At 35.3% G+C, this 15,648-nt stretch overlaps 1 protein-coding gene across 10 annotated transcripts in view; it reads right to left on the reverse strand.

Moving 5' to 3' along the window:
- inpp4b (inositol polyphosphate-4-phosphatase type II B) overlaps positions 1-15,648 on the reverse strand; it is a 173,914-nt gene that overhangs the window by 102,660 nt on the left and 55,606 nt on the right. For 9 of the 10 annotated variants that reach the window (XM_079895337.1, XM_079895338.1, XM_079895334.1 and 6 more), the window contains one exon: positions 517-625. In XM_079895337.1, coding sequence (XP_079751463.1) covers positions 517-625 — 109 coding nt within the window. Of the gene's footprint in view, positions 1-516; positions 626-10,503; positions 10,604-15,648 lie in introns of those variants that run through there. The other variant, XM_079895341.1, reaches the window with a different exon arrangement.

The following is a 15,648-nucleotide window of genomic DNA, read 5'->3' on the forward strand; positions in this document are numbered from 1 at the left end:
TAAATGAACTGTAAACACTCTCCAAATGGATGCTTTACTTCTTCAGTCAACTGTGCAATTGAATTTCAGGGATGCCACACTCTGCTTTCCCTCTTTGACTGGAGACACGTTCTGAGAGGCGATTTTCTATTACCACCCCTTACAAACTGCATGAACTGAACATACACAAAAAAGACAACTTCCCACGACACAAGTCACTTTTAATTTACTGTAGTTCAACTGCAGTCAAGCAAATCTCTTGAAAACGTAGTTAGCATGTAGTAAACATTGTTAACGTAGTAACAAACATCATTGAAGCATTGCATTTAACGAAATATTTCACTTCAAAAACCGACTAAATTAAATCAGTAATCATTATTTGATCTGTGAATGGTGTGACCACAATAAAAATGGCATATCTGCGTACATAAGGCTTATGTACTCTTTAAAAGCTAAACTGTGTTTTGAAAGCAGTTGTAATAAACTGTTGTTGAGTTAGTAGCTAGTTTAAGACATTTACTGCCCAACTCCGCTTACCTTCTGGTGCATGTCGGCGGTGATGTGGTCCACCTCACCATCCTCGATCTCACCCATCTTCAGCCGGCTCAGCACCACTGTGCCCACTGTCGCTGAATCATCTGCTGTCCTGAAACACAGCAACACAAGAGAAATGAGTCTCAGTTACATGTGTGTCAAGCGCTTCAAGCTAATATGAACATGAATCACAGCGTCCAAATGTTTTCATGTTAAAGCCCCCCTGTAGTCAATATTTTCATTCCTTAAAACTCATCTTTGATCACCAAATGACACATTTAAATGTTTTGTCTGGTGAAAATAATTTCTTCATGCCTTAAAATAGTTTGAATGCAACAACAGCCTTGCTTCATTTAGTATACGCTGATTCATGAATATGCAAATTATGTCTCTTCCTCCACTCAATCACATGAGTCCTGCCCTGCCCCCACATTGACGGGATTGGTTACATGTTTGTGATGTCAAAAACACCAGCGATTTCAAACCGTGTTTTTGAGACTGTCTTTGGTTCGCTGCAGTTTTAAGGAGAAAATACTCAGCAATGGTGTCGACTTATGAATTTACGCATGGTTTGTCTTTTAAAGCAAATTAAAAACACCACACAGACAATGACATCAATCATCTTTAACATAAAACATTTTAGATAAAAAAGTTAGTAAATTCCGAGTAATTCTATTCTTGTATATTACATCCTTCATGGAATGTTTTTTTCTGTTGGATGTTCATCATTTATTAAACACTACTACATGCTTAAAGGAGAACTCCGGTCTCATGTATTTTGTAAATTTGGAGTGCACCGACAAAAATCGGTGTTGCCTACACCGTGTTATCCTCTTTTTAAAATTTGCACCCTGTTGACTTCAATGGGGCAAGTTTTAAACCTGCTTTTAGCCTCTTAACATCCTTGATGTGTCATTACAAGTGCACAGCCATGTGAGTGATTCCTTCAGAGTGAACACGGGTGAATCTGACTGCAGTAGATGTGAAAGATATGAATAAAAATGATGTTAATTCAGCCAGCGCTCATACCTGTATTAATTTCCTGTTTTCGGTCGAAGTCCACAGTAGTCGATTGTCACGTTCACGCGCATAGGTTTAGTTACCTATGATCACGCGCGTGAACTCGACAATCGACTACTGTGGACTTCGACCGAAAACAGGAAGAAATTTTAAAAAGAGGATAACACGCTGTAGGCAACACCGATTTTTGTCGTTGTTCTCTGTATTGACAGCACTCCAAATTTACAAAAAAATGAGCTCAATGTTAAAATTGACCGGAGTTCTCCTTTAAATGGTTAGTTCACCCAAAAATGAAAATTTTGTCAGTAATTCCTCACCCTCATGTTGTTCCAACCCTGTAAGACTTTCGTTCATCTTCGGAACACAAATTAAGATATTTTTGATTAAATTTGAGATCTGGCTCACTCCATCACAGGCTTCTATGTTATTGAACCTTGTCGGCCCAGAAAGTTAGTAAAGACAATGTTTAAAATACAGCGGCTCAACCATAAGTTCATCAAGTGACGAGAATACTTTTTGTACGCAAAAAACAAACAAAAATAACGACTTTATTCAACTATTAATTTTCTTCTGTATGGGCCTCTGACGTGAGTTCACGTAGTGTAACAGCGCAGCGCTTCTGGGTTGTACGTCACACACATCACACACATGACCAGCGTCGGCCAATAGTGAGCCTACGTTCTGGCGTACAACCCAGAAGCGCAGCGGGGTTGGAACAACATGAGGGTGAGTAATTACTGACAGAATTTTTTGGGTGAACTAACCCTTTAAGAACATTCAAAACTAACTTTCCCATAATGTTTGCAAAATGATAAAACAGAATTTGCATATTCGCATCGTTTTTAAAACATTAAAAAAACGGGACTTTTTGGACGTTCAGAGAGCATTCAGAAATACCATTTTCATAACTTAATGGGAACGTTAGCAAAACGTTGGGAGTATGATTTCTAGACTAATCAGATTAAAAAATGTCATGTAAACGACTCAAGTAGGGTCACTGCAGCCTCACTAAGGTCCCTAAGCCCGTAGTTAATATCCTGAAGACATTAGCATTGATTAAGGAAGATTACTCGGTTTCTCAGTAGTAACCGGACGCAGGTTTGGCACGAGCAGATCAAACCCCAGCTGTGGCTGTTCGCGTGCCAGCAGACTTGGATCGAGTCTGATATCTGAGGTTATGATTGACCTCAAATTAACTTTGAAGCTCGACTGAGTCATGGAGGAGAGAGAAAGACATCCAGACAGCCTTTAGAGTTGCATGGGCAAATTACCCATCCATGAACATGACCTAGACAAATCTAATTGGCCCTGGGTCTCTTTATGACAACAGTAAATCAGAGAGCGCTGTTATGAGAAGAGCTAGCGGTGTATGCTAATAGATCTGAATGAGGCGCCGTTAGCAACACATTTTACTTCTGTAATGCGACAAATTTCAGGATATTTAAAGATTGAAAGAAATGCAGGGACTTTTTATCCATTGGGGATTAATTGGAGAGCGACAAGTAGTCATTATAAAGCAAAAATGGAGCTTGATGGTTTGAGGGGTTAATAAAGTAGGAGGCATTCATGAGGTTAGTTGAAAAGGAAAGTCGTTTCAGAGGCAGTGCAAGTTATAACACCGTGGTACTATTTTTTACTAGCTTGTATTTCCATCTCAAAGTCAGCGTCACGACGTACGCAGTCATGCAAGAACATATTTTTGAAGTTTAAGCACTTCACACATGCCACAAGTTTAAAAGATGTTTGTACTTGCCACCCAATGTGAAATTAAAATGAGCAATATATTTCAGATTATATATACACTGAAGGATGATTAAAAATGACAGTAAAGACATTTAAAATGTTACAAAAGATTTCTAATTCGAAAAAAGTTGCTCTTTTGAACTTTCAATTCATCAAAAAAATCCTGCAAAAATTGTATCACGGTTTCCACAGAAATATGAAGCAGCACAACCATTTTAAACACTGATAATAATCAGAAATGTTTCTTGAGCAGCAAATCATCATATTAGAATGATGTTTGGAGTAATGATGCTGAAAATTCAGCTTTGATCACTGGAATAAATTACTTTTTTTTTTTTCTTTTTACATCGGAATAGAAAAACTTGTTTTTGAATGCTACACACATATAGTGGATGGTTTTTTATATTACTGCAAGTCATTGCAGTTACACCAGTAGGTGGCGACAAATGACCATCTTCACAATTTAATCATTAATTCAACCTATTTGTTATCAAACACAGATTCACTGAAGAACGAAACAAGCGAGTCACTGCGTCCTAACGTCCATACTAAGCGGCGTTACGTCACGAAAGTGCGGACTTGTAGGAAGACAGACAGTGTTTAGGGTGCCATTTGGGACAGGGCCACACACTTTAATGGCTAATATTGCCCACAAACCATTGCGTTTTGGAGCTGGATTTGGTTTAGAACTACAAACACAAAAAGTGTTAAAATACTACAAACATGGCGGATGTGCGTAACCGACGGTTAAGTAGAGAGCTTTAGATAAAAGTGTTTGAGTGACGTATACTCAATATTTATCCTGATATAAAAAAAATATTTATTTAATGTTATCCGTGTTATATTTCACCTGCAACAACAAAGTGAACTTTTATAAAGATCAGTGTGGTCATTAACTTTTACATGCCTCATTATGCATTAATATCAGGAGAGTTTTCCGCATGAAAGTCACAACAGGAAGATCACCGTGCTTCTTTTCTCTCCAATACGGCAGGAAATTAAGTGAAATTAAATGTGGAGGATGTTAACTGAGACTAGATGATTGACAGGGCAATTTACGGTGACAGATGTGCGTAAACATGCAATTTTAAGACGTGATAGTTTCTCCCAAAGCTTGTCTACTCTTCTGCTACACACCCAAAAGTATGTACTTCTTCTGCACAAAAAGAGTACGTTATTTATGGCGTAGTACAAGTAGGCGAACTGGACCACAGCAAGTGTCTTTATGAGTCACTGAATCATTCATTCAATTGATTTGCTCAAAACGCTGATTCATTTAGAAACTAAATGCCACCAGTGTGTTGACTGATGTTGCAACGGTTCTGATGTGAAAATACTGAAATTATTTTTGTTCAAAAAATGATGTAAAAAACAAACAAATATTGTAGCCTATCTAAAATGGAAGTTACTGAATATTAAAGTCTTGTTCATTGGACTGTATAACATCAACATCACAAGATTGTGCTGCTTCCTTGTTACTTTTAACTTCACAGAAACAGCCCAAGTCATTGCACGCTTTAATGTGACATTTTCAATTTAATAATGGAAGCTTGAGCATCTTTAAGTTAGTTATATACATGTATCATGTACTGAAGTCCTGCATGGTGTAAAAAAGGGCAAAGGAAAGCAGCAGTGGTGAGGATCATAAATCTTTTCCCATGCAGCATCAGAAGGCTTGATGATTTATGATGCCTTTAAAACTGTGACACTATTTCCCACTGCGACTAACAGCACAGTCAATTAAGAGAGGTAGAATGAATATTTCTCTCACAAAAATACATATAACATGTCTTTATTTTTAGCTAGAGGGCATCTCAAGTTCACAGAGTGCTTTTCACACAGAGAGGATCTGATAGTGCTGCCACTCACAAAAGGACTGGAGAAGGCTGAATTTGTACATGATATACAAGAGTCGTGAAGAGCTAAATGAAGAGTGACATTCAAAAGAAATACTTGAGTGGAATGCTTGAAAGCTTACTTCTTCACCAGTCGACACCCTTGGTCTGTGTCAACCATCTCCGTTAGCATTGCCATTCAGTTTCTTGAATTAAGAATGCCATTTGCAATCTGCTGCCTTTGCTTAAGGTCACTGAGACCAACAGTGTTGTTTTTTTCCTGACTGCCATCAAAGAAAATAATAAAATAAAATAAAATAAGAGACCTACACAATATAACACTCAAAATTAAGTATTTTGAACACCATCTTTCAAGACCAAGCGGTCTGCGAATCCTGCATTGAACTCTGAGATTTGAGAAGCAGTCGTCAGTAAAATAAAGGGAACACAGCAAAAGTTTAGGATTATACTGCTGTGATATCGTGATAAAGATGAACTTTAACCACTGATTCTTCACATGCTCGTCCTTGGGCAGTGAAATAAAACTGGCTTTACCTTCACATTATAGAGCACAGCGTCTTCTCGACATGATGCTGTCCAGTATCCACAGGAATCAGCTGCCGGTTTGAGGTTCAAGTTTTCCCTGGTGTCTGCGCGCGCAATAAGTGGACGGGCAATATGCTAATGTTTCGTCTTGACGTCACAACGAAACGACTTATGACTCGTTTGAAAAACGAGTCATTTCATTGACTCAGAGTCGACTCTTACTTTTGAAAGACAATAACTTTATATAAGGTGCACTTTCAGATTTAAAACTTTGCAGGATGTTTTCATTCACTTAGAGCTGTGTTACACACTACATGAAAGGTCATTTTCAAAAACCCATAATAGTGGCACTTTAAAAATAAAGCTAAAGTAAAACATAATAAATAAAATACAAAACTCAAATTGAAAAAATCTAATTAAACTTCAAAATAAAATAATTAAATATAAAGCTAAATGAAAAAAAAATACAAAACTAAATTAAAAATTAATAAAATAATAAAGTAAAATAAAATATAAAATATACATGGATGTGCTGCTCAAAATAAAATTGTTTAGAAAACCTAAATAAACCTAATATACATTTACAGTACATAAAACAATACTGACATTCATTTGCATCCTTGGCTGAAAAAGTTTTAGCATAAATAAAATTCTGTTTATTAAAACCAACTCTGTTTCACACACGTTGATAAAACTCATACAGTCTTGAATCTTGGTATTTTTTCTTGACTCATTTATAAGAGACTGTTGCTTTCACTTTTTCCCCCCTCGCAAGTTCACTCAAAAACTGCTTGAGTTCTTAGATGACTGAAACGATCCGACTCAAAAGAACGATTCATCCAGGAATCGGACATTGCCAGTCGACTCCTTTAGTAGTCGTGAAGCTCTGTCTGGTTCTGGCCTACAAGTCTCAGCCCACCTGCGGAGAAATCCTCCGATTTTTGACCTACATAAAAAGCTGGACGGCACTATAAATAGCTGGCCAGTTTTATGATTGTCTCTATGAGTAATGCTGGCACAATTCTGGAGAGCGAATGAGCGAGAGCTGCTCTGCATCTGTGCAAATGAACGAGCTCTTTCTTCCCTCTGTTTTCCCCATGACTCAGCAGTAACTGCATTCGGATGGCCATCTCAATCAGAGAGTCGACACTGAGAAAGCGGTAGAGATCGACTGAGCAGATGCTTGTACTAGGGGTGTAACAATGTATAGTGGCACAATATATCGCAATTCTAAAATGCATCTGTATCGTGGATAGTGACAATATATATAGTGTATAATTCACACAAAAGAAATATTTCTGTGTGAGAAAAAAGTGTTCAGAGTTTTAGTGTCAGTACTACATTAACTACTATATATAATGTTGAATATAATGTATAATAATGCAATGGGGGAATATGTGTGTGTCCTGATAATGCCAGATGTCTGATGTTACCAGTAAAAGTGGCCTACATTATTGTAAATATTTCTAGTCAGTGACAGAGTGCAATGTTCGTCTAAAATAATTCAGTATTTTCAGCTTCAGAATCATGAATATTTTTACTCTGGTGTCTCTATTGTCCTGTGCATTGGGTTTCCAGCACCAAGTCCAAGATATTCATTTACACGCACAATGTAATATCAAATTTAGCATTTTAATCAACAGTGCAGAGTATCGCAATAACATGGCATCGTGAGTTCAGTATCGTGACATGTATCAAATCGTGACATGAGGGTATCGTTACACCCCTAAGCAGAACATATAAAATGAATTGAGTTGATTGTAAAATCATGCTGCATTTGCACACTCGGGCGAGAGGTTTCTCTGTCCGCTCAGTATTATTCTGATGGATGCTGCTGAGCGCTGAGAAAGGTCATTCGGCACTTGATTTCCGAGGGCTTTTAAAATCTCAGCCTCAAACGAGGTCATGTTATGAAGACTCAGCGCTATAACTGTGTGTTACAGGCTCCATGTTTCATTCTAGAAACATGGAGATCTTTTAAAAAGGCTAGTTGAGAAATAGGTCAGTGTGTGTGTGTGTGTGTATGTGTGATCATTATTAGGGCGAATACGAAACCTGTCGAGGACACGTCTGGGTCATATTTAACCGTCAAATCAAAAGGAGGAATAAGAAATTATGTGTTGAATTGTTTCCACAAAACCTAGTCTCATAAGAAAAAAACATTAATGAGGTAAAAAAGAAGAAAAAAATATGAATCTTAATTAAATAGTAAAGTATTTATTCTTGACAGTATTTGATGCACTACCTTTAATGTATAAAAAAACGGGCAATACAACAATGATCTAAAACCAACATTATAAAGAGAAATGCTAGAATGTATGAGGAAAGGTTATTTAACCCTAAAACAATTGTAAAGTTAAGTTAACCCAAAAGTTGATAAATTATATTTAACAAGTAGACCTATATTTAGTCTATTTTTACATTTAGATATTATTTACATGATAGATTGCATTACCACAAACCCACTATCATAATAATAAAAAAATAAAATAAAAAATAAATAAATAAGAACATTTAATAACTAAATAAGTAAATAAACAAATACACGATTGAATAATTTAATAAAATAAATAAATTAATAAATTAAATTAAATCATAACTAAATTGTAAAATATTTGAAGTAACTCAAACTAATGATTTGAAGTAATGATGTACTGGTTTTATGTTTTAATTCAGAGATTGAGAATAAGCTTTGATAAATAAATCAATTAAATTAAACCCTAATTGTAAAATATTTATAACTAATGACTTAAAGTAATAATGAAGTATTATGTTTTAATTCATCGCTCTACAGAAATTAGTTTGAGAACAAGCTTTGATAAATAAATAAATAAATAAATAAATAAAATACAGTTTTAAATGTATTTTCTTTATACAATATATTATAATTCCTTTCTTTTTGTGTTTAAATATTGAGGTGAAATGTGACCTGGACATGTTTTCATGAGATTCGCCCACTGAATGCCAAAATGAAATGTATAAACTTGTGAATTCAGGTAAACATTTAGAGATTAAACTCCCCCAGCAATAAAATCCGTTCTCTTTGAGGATCTTATGTCGCACAGCTTCTACCAAGGCTTATGAATTGAGGCTCTGTGTTTGGTGCAGTCTTTCATTTCCATAAAGGTTCATTATGTACGCCCTGCTTGTGGTTGTGAGTCAATTTGCAAAGGCATTTTGTGAGGCAAGCTCCAATCAATGGCAATCGAATGAGAGAGCCAGTCACTGGAGCAGAAAACAGGAAGCCAGTCATTGACCTCATCACAATCCAGCGCAGTAATTGTGCTCTATTATCAACTAGATTCACACGTTCCCTGCGCCTGCTAATTCTGTTATATTCAGTTATTTCATTATGAAATAATACGTTCAAAAGCGAGCTGTGAATTGGCTCATGAGGAGGCGCAGATGAAATCCGATTACTTTTTTTTCTTTTTTTTCTTACATTTTCTTAATTTTGTTGGGCAAATCTGTGGAAAAATCTGAAGAATCCAAGCAGAGAGTGATTCAGTCTTATTGGTAGCTGAAAACGACAAAATATTTATATTAAATATTTGTAAAATATTCAAAAGGGTCGAATGCTTCTAAAGATGTGAAATGTCTGACAGGCCCCCGCAAAATAATTAAAATGAGAATTGGTTTAACCCTTATTTTTACTCATACTTTTGCTTTTCTGCTTGAGCAGGTCAGAGTTCAAAATTAAAAAAAAAATTAATAGTTTTTGCATTTCTATGTTCAAACATGTGAAAATAAATATGATTGGTATGATAATTAAAAAACCTATCAGTAGATAATCTTAAAATAGTGATATAAATGTAATTGGTGTGATATTAAAAAATAAATAATTTAAAATATAGAATCAAATATAAAAATAGCAGTCGATAACCTTAAAATAATAATATTAACATGATTTGTGTGATATATTATAATAATATAAAATAAAATATAAAAATGGTAATATAAAACATTTCAGTTGATAATCTTAAAATAATAATATTAATATAAATGATGTATATTAAAATAAATAAATAACTATATAAAATAGAAAATTAAAATAAAATACTAGCTGATAACCTTAAAATAATAATATTTATATAAATGCTGTGATGCATTAAAAAAAACATAATACTAATATAAAATAAAATGTAAAAAATGCAAACAAAAATCAGTGAACAACATTAAAATAATATTAATATAACTGGTGTTATATAATAAAACATTTTTGAATAAAATCTAAAATTAAAAACAAAAATAATATTCAAAAATGTTTGATAACCATTTCATACATACAGTTGTTAGTAGGTCGAGTGTGAATAGGACCGCAGTCAAAATGCTCACAAATCAGATCCCACAGTTTGCTGGCTTTAGGAATTATATCATTGCCGGAAATGTTTTGCCGCTATACGTGAACAAAGCGATCACAATTTCAAAAGTGTTTCAGTGGTGGAGGGTACAGTAAATAATAACTGCTCAAAAAGCCTATTGGTAGTCGGCACATCACTTATTAATTTGCATAAGGTGTAAGTGGCCACGCCCACATCACCACCAGTGACTTTGAAACATCTCTGACAACCCCTGACTCATCACTGCATGTTTCTGCAGTTCCCTTGAGAAAAGACATGTTTATCTTCACAGTTTGTCAGCGCTGTGGAAAATGTGTTTTCACAAGTTACTTGTTCCAACAGCTCAGCAAGCTCACGATAGACTCGGCAGACAAGCTCCCTCAGACCACACGAAAACATCTAAAGAGTCCATTACAAAGCTAAAAAACGTCAAAATCTCGCCCAAACCTGAGACCACCAGCACTACACCCGTGCTCGGCTCTTAAGATGCAAAAAAACCAGCTCACCTTCACAGCTGAAGGTCCTGCCCTGTGGTCGTGAATGTGAAAGTATCTCAGGCCAGTCAAAATGTCAAGCTTCCTGCAGAGCAATGTGAGCAAAAGGCAGCAGAGACTATAAATACCCTGTTGTGTGGGGCTGGACGGAAACAGCTAAAAGGTAAGCTCTCCGTCTTAAAAATAAGGCTCGAGACACTCGGGTCGGGGACATAGAGTTTAGAAACTCTGAAAGGCTTTAGTGTCTGTGAAGAACGCCTCAAACCAAAGCATTAATATTTTACACCTCACCCACACATACATAATGAAGCATTCAAGACACTCGGTGTGATGGAAAGACTACTACTCCTCCTACTGAAGAAATGTTTGTCAGTCGTTCTCAGTTATGTGTAAGCTGTCCGAAACATGTATTGTATTGTATCGTATCATATATCATGTTAACCAGACTTTCAAACAAATTAACAGTAGCTAGATTGTTTTTGCACAATCGTCTAGTACTGTCTGTCCTTAAAACCATAAGAAATTAACAAGGGATCTGCTTCAAACAGGGTACAAAACTTTCAGAAATCTTTATGTAATTATAATACTTATTTGTATGATCCTTAGGTAACAAAAAATATGTTCTAAGAATGTTTTGCTAACAAGAATGCTCTTGATGTTCAAAAATTACAACGATTTTCTTGGTTATTCGGACGTTAAAGGAAAATTGTATTTGATCATTCTGCAAACATTATATGAAAGTTACTTTAGAATGTTCTCGGAACATTCCGAATTGAGTGGTAACATTTAAAAAACGTTCTATTAACGTTACTGGAAGATTATTTGTTCATAACTTTGAGAGAATCTTGCCTTGTTAGCTGGGAAAGTGGTAAAAATTATACAAAATACAGACACCAAGTTTACCAACATAAATGAGAAACATGTTTCCCACACATAGACTAATTCGTGGCGGTGCGCCACAGAATCAACACCGGACGCCACATATTGCGTTTCCTTATATAAAAAAATTGTTTTATGCTATTTAAAACACGCAGTTCAAAATCTGAATTATTGTTTTGTTGACTTCGAAGTGAGATGGTTAGCATGTGTCAAAGTCAGTGTGTCTAACAGGAATATGATGTTCTGTCATGTTCTGTCTTTGGGGACGGTTGCAACAAGTTATAAATTGCATGTTTAATAAAAGTTTGTTGCATTGCAAATTGTTCAATTCTTCCAGTCTGACACTGAAATATGGAGAGATTGAATAGCATCTGTAACACCTGCACACTGAATCTATGTAGGCCTATGTTCTACACATGAACAAACAAAACTCAATAACTGTTATTTGATAAATATGACTAAATAAATAAATTATAGGCTACAATAATATTATTGTATAAATAAATAATACTATAATATTATAGTAGGCCTAAAACAGGTAATATTTTCAGAATTCTATGCTCATTCAGACAAAAAGCTAAAGTTAATTAGTGAAATTTAAAGTATTTTTAACGTGTTGCAACCGTCCCCTGGGTTGGGGTCAGTTGCAACATCTGGCTTCTTCCATTCAAATACATACTGTGAACGATATGTCATATATAATCATCTTTAAATGGTATGGGTAATTAGCAGACAGATGCAAGATTAATACATACAAATTTGGTTGGTCTAGTCCAAATAGTCTCTGAGTAACTGAGAGAAATGCAAAAAGTGTTGCAACTGTCCCTGGTCTCCCCCATTTATTCATCTTAATTAATGTTAATTTCACCATTTGCTAGTAGGCTAGCCTACATTATTTATATCAAAAGTTGTATTTGTTAACATTAGTTTGCTGCACTGTGTGAAGTAACATAATACAAATACAGCTGTTCATTGTTTGTTCAATTAAGATTAACAAAGATTAAATACAGTAACAAATGTACTGCTCGTAGTTCATGTTAGTTAGCATAATACATTAACTAATGTAAACAAATCAAACCACATTTAACACCTCTTAAAATGAGAATGTAAGTGTGCTTACCCCATTTTTTTTAGTAAGAGTGGTTAGCAAGATTTAGCCTTAATAAACTACTGTATTTTCAGGTTATCTATATGACAATGTGTAGAACAATTACCAAAACAATCTTTTAGTTTAGACTGTTTGAGGTAAATGCAGTTGGGTTGTCGAGGTCAAAACTCTAAATAAGCTGTGAATCAAATAAACTTACTATAAATAATGTTATGTCATTTTTTTAATCTTACACTGAACGTTTGGATTTTGTGAAGGTGTGAATCATTTTTGGTTAATATTTAATATAATAAAGCTCTGTGTAACAAATTATTAACGAAGGAACCCCCCCACTCCCCCCCTCCCCCCCTCCCTCCCTCCCCCCCCCCTCCCTCCCCCTCCTTCGCTTTCGATTGCTTTTGAATCTGTGGGAAACACTGAAACTGTTCACATAATTTTTTATTGTATGCAAAAAAATTCTAAAAATGTGAATCTTATGATGTCCAGGTTCTATTTCAGTCTAAAGTACCAAAATAAAACATAAGAAACTATACAATTATTTAAGTTAAGCCTTTTAGGACAATTATTTAAAACAATGTTTTTGACATGTTCGTGGTAATTATTTATATTTCCTCCCCAAATTAATACAATATCAACAATATAGTTTTATTTATTTATTTATAATTCATTTATTACATTAAAGTAAAGAGGATATGGGGGAAATTCAGTGTCATGAAAATGCAAAAAATCTTGATAGTCCTAATAATAATAATAATAATAATATTAATAATGCAAAAATCTTGATAGTCCTAATAGTACTACTAATAACAGAAGCATAAAATATAATTGAAATAGTATTTAAAATAGTACGAGACATTTATTTTGGGGTAAAACGTCACTCCAAAAGAGTTTTATGCGATTGGTTCTTTTACTAGTACATGAGGAGTTGTTCAGCTTGCGTGGAGCCCATCATACGCCCAGTCAAACAGAAAACATGGACACTGGAGCTCAGAGTGTGATCGGCAGGCGCGTGGATATGGTGGGCTGTGGGCAGGGAGGATGAGAGATGTTGATGCGAGGCATTGATATTGACAGTCTGGGCTGTTAGCATTCCGCCCGCTCGCTCCTGAAAGTCACTGGGATTAGATTCATCAGAGCTGATGCAATCCCAGCACTGCAACAGGGATGTCCTCCGACAACTGCCACTAATCCGCAGGCAACACACTACTGAAACATAAGACAAGCCACATGACTAAAACAACACTGCAGAAACAACTACTCTTCTAATGAAAGTGTGCATCTTGATCGTCACCTTTTTTGGCCCCAAAACGTATTTGGACACTTGGACAATGATGATGTATGAATATCATTTCAATAGACCAAAAAACCCCACCCCTTTTAACCAGTACTCTTCAGTAATTATCTTATCTGAATGGTACGAAAACTAAAAGTTCACACACACACACAATATCATGGACATGATTCGAAAAAGTTAAATGGTCCTGAAAAAAAAAAAAGTCACACTATTGTACTGTTCGCGCATTGGAAATAAATGGGAAATGAATTTCATCTAGTGGAAGCGTTTGGTACTGCGCCCAAACAAAGTCTTACTGAAAACTAATTCTTTTTGTGATATCAACCTCAAATTTGGAACACAACTTGTTTAGATTTCCTCACAGTTTTAGAGTAAAACGTGTTTTGGAAAAAACATTTTTCATATCAAAACTGAAAAAAAGTATTTTTGTGCATTTTTCATAACAATAAACATAAAATTGTAAAACTTTTTTCAAGTTCACTTTTTGAAACTTCTTTCACTTCAGCAATACTATTCCAAGTGACGACGACTTCCGCTCCAAAGCATTCAAGATTTGAGACAGTTTAAGTTGGAAAATGTATTTTCCGAGAATAAATGGATAACTATTCCATAAATATAATTTAGTACCATTAAATCCCCTAGAATGCAAAATATGAAATAAAAAACATTACAGAACTAAAATATAGTACAAATGTTTTGACCGCCACGAAAAAGAGCACAAGAGGCTTTTTTAGAGTGACTTAAGTGTCAAAAAGCATCCAAATACTTATTAGGGTTTACATTTCGCATAAATATTTTTTTCATTGCTTTAACACAGTTCTTTTAAATTCCCTAATATTTCTAGCCTTTCCATAAACGTGGGAACTTTTTACACAGAACCTATGAAAAGCGTTCATTTGCAGTAGTGTAACATGCAATCAAGCGTGTAATGGTTGTTCCTGTAAACACTGCTGCTTCTAAAATGATGATTAGAGGCCCGATTGCCCATTCGCTTCCATCATAATCCGCTCGCGCCGCGTCTCTGTCAGAGATGAAACAGCTTATTCCTTCCCCAAAAACACTGCTGACTTGAACGTGCGTGCCACGCTGTCGACCAAAGGCGTCTCATTTGGTGGTCATTAAAACTGTAAGCAGCTCCTCGAACTCTGCCCACGTGTGAGACAGTGACAAGCCGAGCTCATCCCTGTCCCTCCCGTGTCAGAGCCCACTTTCTCTGTCAGCCATTTTAACTCAGCGTGGAGGAGCTCTGTCTAATACCGCCAGACTAACAATGAGAAAAATGTCAGAGCAATGAAAAATGGAGGCGCTCCTCTGACAGTGCGCCCGCCGTGGGCTTAAATGTCAAAGCGGGATCGGCGGACGCCTGCTCTCTCACCTCAATAAACAGGTCTGTTTGTTAACCGTGTAATCCATGCACTTTGAAACTGTTGTGAACGGAAACTCATTAAGCATGACAGCTACGGCGTCTATGGTGCACTTAGAGACTCTGCTGCTCTGAAACCTAGATTGGTATTAGCTAACAACACACCAATAAGTGTAAAAATACACAGCATAGTTATTTAGTCATATTTCCCATTTATTAGTATTAATGATTCAATGAATAATCAATATGATTAGGTGTACAAACAACTGGTGATTATTATAATATAATGCCTTAAATATGCAATTACACTATCATTATACAGACATTTCTGAATTGTCAGATTCAAGAGAGTGGTATAAAAATATCTAATCTAATTAAAATATAATATTAGTTAAATAAATATGATTTATTTATTCATAAATAAATTGTTGCATTTTAATATCATGCATATTTGAAAATATTTAAGTAAATTTAAAAAAAAAAAAGTAACTATACTAAAAAACATGAAAAGTA

Source organism: Squalius cephalus (assembly GCF_949319135.1).
Source record: "Squalius cephalus genome assembly, chromosome: 2".
Classification (NCBI taxonomy): Eukaryota; Metazoa; Chordata; class Actinopteri; order Cypriniformes; family Leuciscidae; genus Squalius; species Squalius cephalus.